General features: G+C 40.0%; 1 protein-coding gene across 2 annotated transcripts in view; it reads right to left on the bottom strand.

Moving 5' to 3' along the window:
• Positions 1-1,271: 1,271 nt before the first annotated feature.
• SLC27A2 (solute carrier family 27 member 2) overlaps positions 1,272-9,955 on the bottom strand; it is a 30,039-nt gene continuing 21,355 nt past the window's right edge. For both annotated transcript variants that reach the window (XM_090028702.1, XM_090028703.1), the window contains 4 exons: positions 9,117-9,315; positions 8,435-8,532; positions 3,718-3,848; positions 1,272-2,262 (listed from right to left, as the gene is read on the bottom strand). In XM_090028702.1, the coding sequence (XP_089884828.1) occupies positions 2,086-2,262; positions 3,718-3,848; positions 8,435-8,532; positions 9,117-9,315 (605 nt within the window). In that variant the 3' untranslated portion in view covers positions 1,272-2,085. The remainder of the gene's footprint in view (positions 2,263-3,717; positions 3,849-8,434; positions 8,533-9,116; positions 9,316-9,955) is intronic.

Below are 9,955 nucleotides of genomic sequence, written 5' to 3'. Positions count from 1 at the left end.
TTATGCCTAGAGAAGTCCTGCAGGCTTCACTGGAAATGCATGAGGCATTGGAAATGCATGAGAAAACGGAATGAATCTGGACTGGTATTTGAATTCTCACAGTTTGATTTTAACTTAACATCTATGGGGACTGATTCACACCTGTGCGTGCAGGGAGTGCTAATAGCTCCTCCAAACAGCCAGGGACAGGGGTTCACTCATGCCACACTTTCTGAGAGGCTCTGCCAGATTGAAGTATTCAAACAAACCAGATCAGCATGTGTGTTAACTCCTGTTACAGTTCAATAGATGTAATGGTCTCACCTGCCCAGAACAATCTCAAGGCAGATTTTTCCCATTCCTGGGAAACTAGAACCTGGGCCAGCCCGACCTGGGGAATAAATGTAGCTCAGACCAAACAGTAGATCCATCTGTGCAACAGTCATCCAGTCAAACAACTCCCACTGGGGCAAAATGGCTTGCACAAACAAGTGCAAAATTTGGCCTCTGTTATTTCCCCTTATTTCTCTCATATTATGTGTGATTGTTTTCATGCCTTAGGAGAACCTGAACCAGCCACAAAAACTCACTTGCTTATGAGCAATTTGACTTAACAGCCCTCCTTATCCCCACTATAATTCCAGAAAAGGATAATGTTGCAAATGACTATGGTGATACTTTTTTGCATGATTATTATTTAGTACATTAAAAATATATTTAATAAGAGGGCTCCTCTGCTAGAATAGAGGAAGACCAGTGCAAGATTCTAACCTAGATTTCCCTGGGATTCTGAGAGCAGCTGAGGCCATCTTAGCCCTGCTCTACACAGGTTTTCATATGGTTTTGGCTATGGATATGACTTTTTTTTACTGCTGGAGTTACACCAGTACAACCCTTTGTGCGGCTGCAGTTTTATTTGTTTAAAAGGTGCTTTACATTGAGATACCTTATTCCATTACCTGCACTTAAACACACTCTGTCGGTATCACCAGGTTTTGAAAGTGGGTGGGAGAGGGCTATACTGTTTTAAGTGTAGTTAAAGTAGCACTAGTTGTGTATGCACACAGCCCAGGTGTTGCCTTCTTACCTCCCTTCTTATTTTCAAAACAGGGCCCCAACTGGTTGACAGAAAATCTCTTGAAAGGATTGAGTAACTCTGGCAGGCTGAAGTCAGTGGAAATTGTGTGCAGATGATGGGCAGCATAGGAGATTAACTGCTCATAAATCTGAATGGTTCTGACTGCTGATATCTCTGGGCAGAGTAATGATTTATGAAGACTCAGTGTATTGGCAAAGGGCACAAAAAGGAGGGTACAGATGCAGTGCTCTTGGAGGAGAGCTTCAAAGACTGGGTGGTATTTGAGAATGGGTGGTGTCTGAACATGCATTCCTGAACAACTAATACAGCATTACAGTTTATTAATTATATAGCACCACAGAAGCCAGAAGTCATAGAAGACGATAGGTCCCTGCTCCAAAAGAGATTACAAATTATATATATAACATAGTGAATCACCACAGAAACACAACAAGAATGTGATTTGGCTAATGAGCTAGACTATATGTCTTCCTAATTCTGAATTCTCCTTCTTCTGATTCTATTTTGGAGGCTAATTCAGGAAAGAATTTGATCGTGTACTTAAATGCTTTCCTAAATCATAGCATGGGAGAATAAGGTTAGACATAAGAACAGGAACAGATGGCATAAAAATAGAGGTTGATGGTGGAACGTGAGCTGAAAGGAGTGAAGTAGGAAATGGAATGATAGTGCACAAGGTAAGAGGCTGCGTGGACAGCTTGAGAAAGGGCGGAAGGGAACAATAAGACAAAAGGAGTGGACGATGTTTGGGGCAAGGGAGGAGGAGCCACAATTGTTCTGTCAGACAGCAATGGTCTGCATCACAGTCGTACATGGGCAGTTTGCAGAGCAAAGGAATAAAGAAAAATATTTTTCATATTCTGTAATCAGTAAAAGTCAGATTTAAGCATGATTTCAAATACAAACCTACTGTAACCTTCATCAATACATAAAAATGGATTTCTAGACTTTCTCAAGTTAGGATATATTTTAAAAACTGAATATTACAAAAGATTCATTTTAGACGCTCACAGTCTTATACTGTGGTTTTGTATAGAGTCATAAATGGCAGGTGTCATCAGCACATACATCTTTTCTTTGTCATCTAGGAAATATAGGACATCTTTGACAACTGCTGGGTTGAAGCCCTGCTCCACCAACTGCACTTTACGGTACTTAAAAGTTCCTGTGACCTCGATGATGTCCTTTATAAAAAAAAAAAATAAAAAAAAATTGATAAGGGGACAATATTGACTCTGGGGACTGTTTTTCAAGATGGAACAATCAAACCATTTAGAAGAAAGGAGTCTTGTATTTTCTTCAAGGGCAATACTGAAATACAAATGTAATTCATGTTTAGTATAGCAAATATGCTTAATATCTTCTGAGATCTGGAAGTCAGGTATGTCATGCAGCTCTATTGCATTATATCAGGAATAGGAGTCAAAGACATGTTAACAAAAAATGTCTACATAGCTGAATTCACCCTGAACTGTTTCTGCAGGTTTCAGCATGTGGAGTCATTTCTGGAGCCTGGATATGCTTGACGTCACAGCAGCAGAGTGCCATGTTAGGCCACCTATACTATCCTATTTAACTGGGGCTCAGAGACCCTACTGATCATTCCCATGAACATTTCAATGTAAGATAGTGTCAGCTGCTTTAGTCCTGATCCAGCAAAATCTTTTGCTGGACAAAGGGCTTGTGTTGGCTATTAAATAAACGGTGTAGCACACTATATAGCTTCTTTCACGTCACAGAAGGGGAGTTGCTTGACCAATGTAGGCAAAATTGCTTCCAAGAACAAGAGAAAACAGGAAGACAGGCTCTTAGCACAGCCTCAGCTACAGGAAAGCTAGATCTAAGGGGAGTTCCTTAAGGAGCCCTGGTGCTATATACCTCGGTCAGAGTTCAAACTGGGTCTGGTGAAAAAGGGCAGGATCACTCTCAGGAGACATGCAATTCTCTGCAAGAGGCTGTATGGTGCTGTACTTCAGATGGAAAATTAGTACAATGTTCAGTTAATAAATTTTGTGTGGGTAGTATCCCCAAAGTCTGAAGATGAATCAAGCGGTTTGGGATGTTAACATCTCTGTATATACTCTTCTGTTAAGCCATCCCAGTAAATATATGATCTTTAGGGGAAAAAAAAAAAGCAATAGATACAGAGCTAATACTAGAGTCAAATCAAGTTACCTTTGTAATACTTTCTTCAGTAAGAAAAATATTTTTCACCATGAGTAATAAGGAAAAAAGACTTTGATTTTATTTATTAATACATTCAAATTTAGGACCCTATTCTGTCAATGGTTCCATGTGGATGGATCCATATTCTAAATTTGCAGAATAGTGGCCTTAATTGGAAACATAGCTCCTTTCACTGTGCTAAATTAATGAAACAGAGGGTCCATGTATTGCCCTTGATTTATTAGGGATGTTAAAACATATCAAGTATCCTATATTCTTATGTGCTCATATAATTTCTTCCTCCAGGCAGAATGGAAACATCATGAGTCCAGTTCTCCTCCCATAATGATGTACAGGAAGCATAAGAAGAAGGAAGCCTTTTGAAAACTGCCAGTATAATTATAAGCATCGGAAGTCCTCATGGAAACAAGGGAGAAGAGGATGCAGGCAATGATGCAGAAAGGCTGCCTTACCTGAATCCTGATAAAGCGAGGTCTTGCATAAGTTGGCAGGTAGTCTTGAACATGTTTGTACATCTTTTCCCCACTGAATTCACAGCCCTCCATTAGTCGAATGGATGCCATTCCTATTCTGCCTTCATGACCTAGAGGAACAATTAGAGGCAATAACTAGGGATGACATCAACATTTCCGCTGTATAAATATCAGTGGTTTTGTTTCTGAGCAAGTGAATTATGTAAAGTAAGTTTTTAAATTATGGGAATGATCTATTCATGGAATTGGCAAAATCTTCCCTTTGCAGGGTCCCCTTTGCTATTCAACCTCTCACGCTAACACTCAGGTTAAAGAAATGTAGTTAACCATGTTGGTCAGAAGTTAAAGGGCAGGGCAGAATGGCAACTTGTAGACTAACTTGTTCAGAAAGGCATGAGCTTTCATAAGCTACAGTTTAGCATTGGATGAACTTGGCTGTAGTCTATGAAAGATCACTCTGAATTAGTTCATTTATGAGGTGCCACACTGACTTGACTTCTACTTGGATTAAAATGTGTTAAATCAATCTAAGATTTACATGGGCATGGACACTAGATGGTATGGAGACCATCAAGTGGGTTTAATGCATAGGAGCTAACTGTTTCTCTTATTTATAGAAATGTGAAGTCTACTGCAGATGGCTGGGGGGTGGGAAGAGCAACTAGATAAATAATAGGCTGGAGTGTAGTTTCAGTACTTTTGGTACAAACACTTCTAGTTGGAAAAAAGTTGATGGTAATGTGGGAATATAATAGATTCTCTAGTGTTACCTCTCTAGTGTACTGATTTGAGATGCTGGTAACAATGATGCAATAACTACACCCTTCTCTCTCTCAAAAAGGGAGTTTCATATCCATTTATCTGACCCTATCTGAGGCTTCTTGCCTCTAATCCTCTAGCATGACGTCCAAAAGTCATTTAAGCGACCTAATACTTGGTAAATACTCATCCAACTGGGTGAGGGAAGGAAAGGAAGAAAATACCTTCACTGGAGCAAAAATCAGGCCTGAGGCTAAGCAAATTCCATGTAGGCCATTTGTGACTGTGACTAAATTTTCAAAAAGGGTATTCTGGAATTAATACTAATGTGTTAATAGCACAGGAGACCTACCTGTACCTGACTGATCCTGGCTATAACTTGGAAAGGTCCTGACACACCTGTAACTCCCCAGATGCTGCCTTATTCTGAATAGGGATATACACTAAATCCATTCAGAGCACACCTCCTTCATTCTGGACGATATCAGCCTATATCTTCCCACACCTGAATATTTTTCTCTGTTCCGATTTTAGTAGGTATTCAGATTTTTTCAAGAGAGAACTCAATTTTCATTAAGCCATCAAAAGAAGGAGCCAAATTTTCTGAAAAGTTCATCACATCAAATACCAAACTTCTTGGAAAAATGTGTTTTTAAATAACACAGCAGTTACTGTTAGGTGACAAGCATTTTGTTAAGTTTTTTCCCTATTTTGTTGCTTAAGTGAAAGTGAGACCCTCTGAACTTTTGAAAGTCTGGCTCAATGCCTTTAGGCACTTTAAGGTCTAAATATGGTCTATATTGTTTAAAAAGGAACTTAAGGTGGAGGTCTAATGCTGCAACAATGTGACTGCCTGGAGTTAAATCAAAATCAAAGTCACCAAGATATATATGGCTGCTAATTTGTTAACAATTCACTGGGTTAAAATTCAAACAAGCCAATCTAAAGCAGCATGCCATCATAAACATGGTAAGTAGCAAAGTATTTTACAATTGTACAAGCTGCTGATATAGCAGATTAATCCACAAATCTTCCAAGTTAGAGAGACAATGCAGCCATACTCAAGCTAGCTCAAGTGGAAGAAGCAGTCCAGCTAGGGCAGCAGGGAAGTCCATGCAAACTAATTTACTCAGCTGGAAAACTCATAAATTATCCCATGGAGATCTCTGTACTTCTGGTGTCTAAACTAGTTGGATGATCTCTATACTACAGCACAAACATACTCCAACCAGCATGACATCTACTGGCTGTCAACAAGAAATACTGTACTACGGTGCAGTCCTCCAAACTTTCTGGATTCTTCTCTCTCTAAACTCATCCACAGAGTGTAACAACAAAGAGGAATTAAATCCACGTGGCTCATCCCCCATCTCTATCCAGAAGCACTGGTATTTGCATTTGTTAATTCTCTGTGGGGGGGTTTTGAGCAGTTCATTTTGGGGATGGAGTAAGGTTGGGTGGGCTGGCCAGGGGTGGACGAAAGATGACAAAAGCCAGTCTTCCAAGAACACAAATGTCCTGGGAAGACCAGATCTCACTAAACTAAATTCCCACTAATGCTCTTCCACATACTTACATTATGTGGTTTTCTGCAGTGACTGTATTTTATTTCCTAAAATAAAATTAAATGAAAAAGCTGAAAACAGAGTTACTATCCCTTACAAAAGGTTTTGCAGCCAGAGGTCATGTCAGTGCATTACAAAGGTTTGTGCACATGGGCAATCACCAGGTAACAAGGAAAAGTGAATATAAAGTCAAGGCAAAACTAGGGAAGATATAAGAGTCTGACAGCAACCACCACATAGTTTATCTTTAGTCACCATCATCAGATTATTTATTTCTCCCATTTCAAACTCTTAGCTCAAAAATACCACCTGGCATTCCACTTTGTTTACTCAACTTATTCTGAAGGCCTGGTTCAGGGCATTACAGTCTTGTACCTTGAAGTGCTGGATTAGTTAGATCTGCTCTGAGATTGTCTATTTTCATATGCACTTAACACCAGGTGCATTACTTGAGTGAAATATAATTATTTGCACCACATAAAACAACAAAAGTTTGTGCGCAAAGAAAACAAACTGTACAATGGCATAGTAAGAAAAGAACTGTTCTGAACGATATGATTGTTTTCTTGCAAGGCCATTTGGTAATTGGGTATAATCACCTCTTCTACCTGGTTTTACAAGTCCAGTGGGAGTTAGGCTATTCTTCCCTTGTCTCCGACAACGTAATCTGAGAAGCGGATAAGGAACTCTGCACCATTCACATGGTTACCTTGCTTGTGAAATCTCTCCCATGGCAATTGTGCATGTATCTCTGCTTGAAAGGCTGGTAAAAACAAAGTCTATTTAAAGTGAGAAACCCTAGTTTTGTTTTAGTAGGTAATGAAGGAAGGTAAAGGATTTTTTTTTAAAAGCTGGGTCTTTATCCATTTTTCATCTACCATTTTCTCAAGCTATCTGCATTTTTAAAGTTTTTTTTAACCATAGACTCCTCAGGAATATTAATCTGGGTCTGCCCTTATTTTGCTAGAGGAACTACTGGATGTGTCAGAAAATGTGTAATGTGAATTTTCATGTTACAGAAATGGGTGGAGCTTCACAAAAGCAAAAATGGGCCCAAGCCAGAAGTATTCTTTCTTTTGTTAGGAGTGGAAAAACTCTCTTCTCCGGCTCCTCCACGCCCAGGGAGTGCCACGTGCTGCATGTTCCAAGTAGCGAGTGTTAGCACAGAACTCCTTCTGAACTGGCTGCTTGTTTCCTTTAGGGTCCCCCAAATCCCCAGTGGTTTTCGTGCATGGGTGGCTGATATGATGGTGGTCCAGCTCCAATCCCTTTGCGTTGGCCTTTTGGGAGTTGTGTGAGAATTTGTAAGTGATACTGCTTAGCCTATGATGCTATTGGAAAAGTTCACATATTCTATGAAAACTGGATGTTTATAAGCCATTGGAAGTGGGTCAGCATTATCACCTATGCTCTCTATAGCATTAAGCACAAAGAGCCAGGTTCTCAGAACAGCCAGGATGGGAGGGGGGGCTGGGGTGCTAATGGCAGAGCCCCACACGCAGCATGGAGCAGTGAGGATTGCCCATCTGCCTGGCAGCACCCAGTGAGAGGGGGCTTTTTCTTAAAGCACCAGGAGGTGGGGCAGCCATGGTAGGGGCTGGCGGTGTCCCCCATGGTCCCCTCCCCCATCCCCTCCTAACCAGCTCAGGGTCTGCTCCAGCTCCCTGCTGCAGCCACTGAGGACTGCCTGAATCACCAAAGCTCTCCAAATCTTTTCCAAATAGATTCGGAGAGCTTCAAATTGATTTGGACCTTTTAATTGGTCCCCTGATTCGATTCGGATTTGGAGATTCGGTCACCGAATCGAGCCGAATCTCCTCCAAATCAAATCAGCACCCGAAGCTTTGCACAGCCCCAATGTAAGTAAAGAAGTGCCATGATAATCATCAAAGAGGCCTGAACAGAAATTCTGAAGAGCCCTGTGTCAGAACTTCTTATGGTGATTTGGCTCATTATAGACAGGTGAGAGGAGAGAACCCAGTTTCCTAAACTACTGTCTTATACGTTTTCCCAGAAATCTCCTTTTTCACTGTTTTCTTTGTCTCATGTTACAGTAATTGCAGATCAGGTTGTTATAAAACATAATTGCTATTTATATTCTAGTGTGGTTTTTTATTCTCAAATCCTCTCCCGTATTCCTGTTAACTGACTCTGTTAAATGTAAGACTATAAAGAAAGCTTTTACTAAGGCTTCTCCACTAATGGACATTATATACACATGAATGATTGGATTTACCAAATATAATATATGAAAAATAGAAAAGTTGACGGAGATTGCTTTTGTTTTTACGGATCATATGGATGGAATGAAATTATGTTAGCTATGTAAATAGATCTTGTATTACCCAGACTGTCAGGTGTTTCATTTATACCTGGTACAGGCACTCCATATACATTAACTTCTTGGACAAAGTCAACCAACCCTAAAATATCTGCAACTTCAGTAGTAGCTACGTTTTCTCCTTTCCACCTGGGAAACAAAAACAGTATGAACATTTCATCATTTCTATATAAATTACTCAAATCTGATGAACAGTGTTTGTTATAATGGTTTCTGTCATTGCACATTCAAGCTGGGATTAAGGAATACATTCCCACTGAGACAAGGATTTAAGAGGAGAGGGAAATATGAAGCAAAACATCATGGTACACTCCATATTACTTAAGTCTGACCAGGACTGAAACACATCCAGCTCGCAAGCATTTAAAAGGGCTTTTAAACTAATAAAAAGGCACAATTTTACTTTTTTCCCATCTTTGATAAAAAAGACCCTTTAATTTCCATTTTAAAAATGAAGAAGTGAATTTCATTAATATGAAACTTAAAAGAAGGCATGGGCATGTCCATTCACCATCCTAAATTTAATTTGCTATAGGCAACATGTGGACTAGTATATGCTACTTGAGCAAAATAAACAAAAATAGGAAATTTGTGACGAAGGCGTCTTGTGCCTTCCACATTGGGTAGTATGCTTTCATGTAAGAGATGCTGTACAAGGGATTACAAGGAACTAAGAATGAATTTACATGATCTTCAGTCTTAAGTAAACTAACCGGAATGTGTCTCCAACCCGGTCATGGAAATAGATGAAATTGTCTTGGTCAATCACTAGGAGGTCACCACTGTTGAAATATAAATCTCCTTTCTGGAAGACATCTCTTAGCTTCTTCTTCTCTGTCTGGCTCTTTGCTCCTGCGTAGCCAGTAAATGGAGCAAACTGTGAGATTTTGCAGATCAAGAGCCCTGGTTCACCTAGGAAGGAGAAAAAAAACACACATCTGCTGTGTTTGCAAAGCACCAGGTAAACTGATGGCACTTAAAAACATCTGTTATCATATATGAGACTAGTGGTGTTTATAGCATCTGCAGAATCATTTTAGTTTTTTTTTTTATAATCATCTTTCCTTAAAATTATCAGTACAAAAAATTATAATGCTAGCAATCTATGCGTAGAAGGACAGGAGCACAGACATCAGCCTGGCATTTTTGAAAATGTAAGATGAAATCTTTAAAGTCACTTAAGAGTCTGCATATCCAAAGTTCTTTAAAAATAGTGGAGACTGGGCACCCGCATTCCCTGAGCAAATTGCAGCACTAGTCCTTGCATGAGCTCTGAGGCAGGCCATATGCTCAGCTTTCCCCTATAAGATGGCTATTCCTATTCTGTTCTGTATGATTTGAGCTTGCTTCTCTCTCAGCTACCCACAAGGCAGCAAAAGGAATTGCCTTGGTATGGAGAGTAAGTGCACCCAGGCTCTGACCTGCTTACTCTGAATGCAGAGCATATACACACAGGGTGGGGTGTGAGTGTGCATGTGTGTTCACAGCTCCTTCATCCTCTAAACCAGAAGCAGCTGCTGTTACATGTTTCAGTAAGCAAGAGGGGTCAGCA

This window comes from Crocodylus siamensis, chromosome 15 (assembly GCF_052110815.1).
Source record: "Crocodylus siamensis isolate JL-2025a chromosome 15, ASM5211081v1, whole genome shotgun sequence".
Lineage (NCBI taxonomy): Eukaryota > Metazoa > Chordata > Crocodylia > Crocodylidae > Crocodylus > Crocodylus siamensis.
This window is presented reverse-complemented; position numbering and strand designations above follow the sequence as displayed.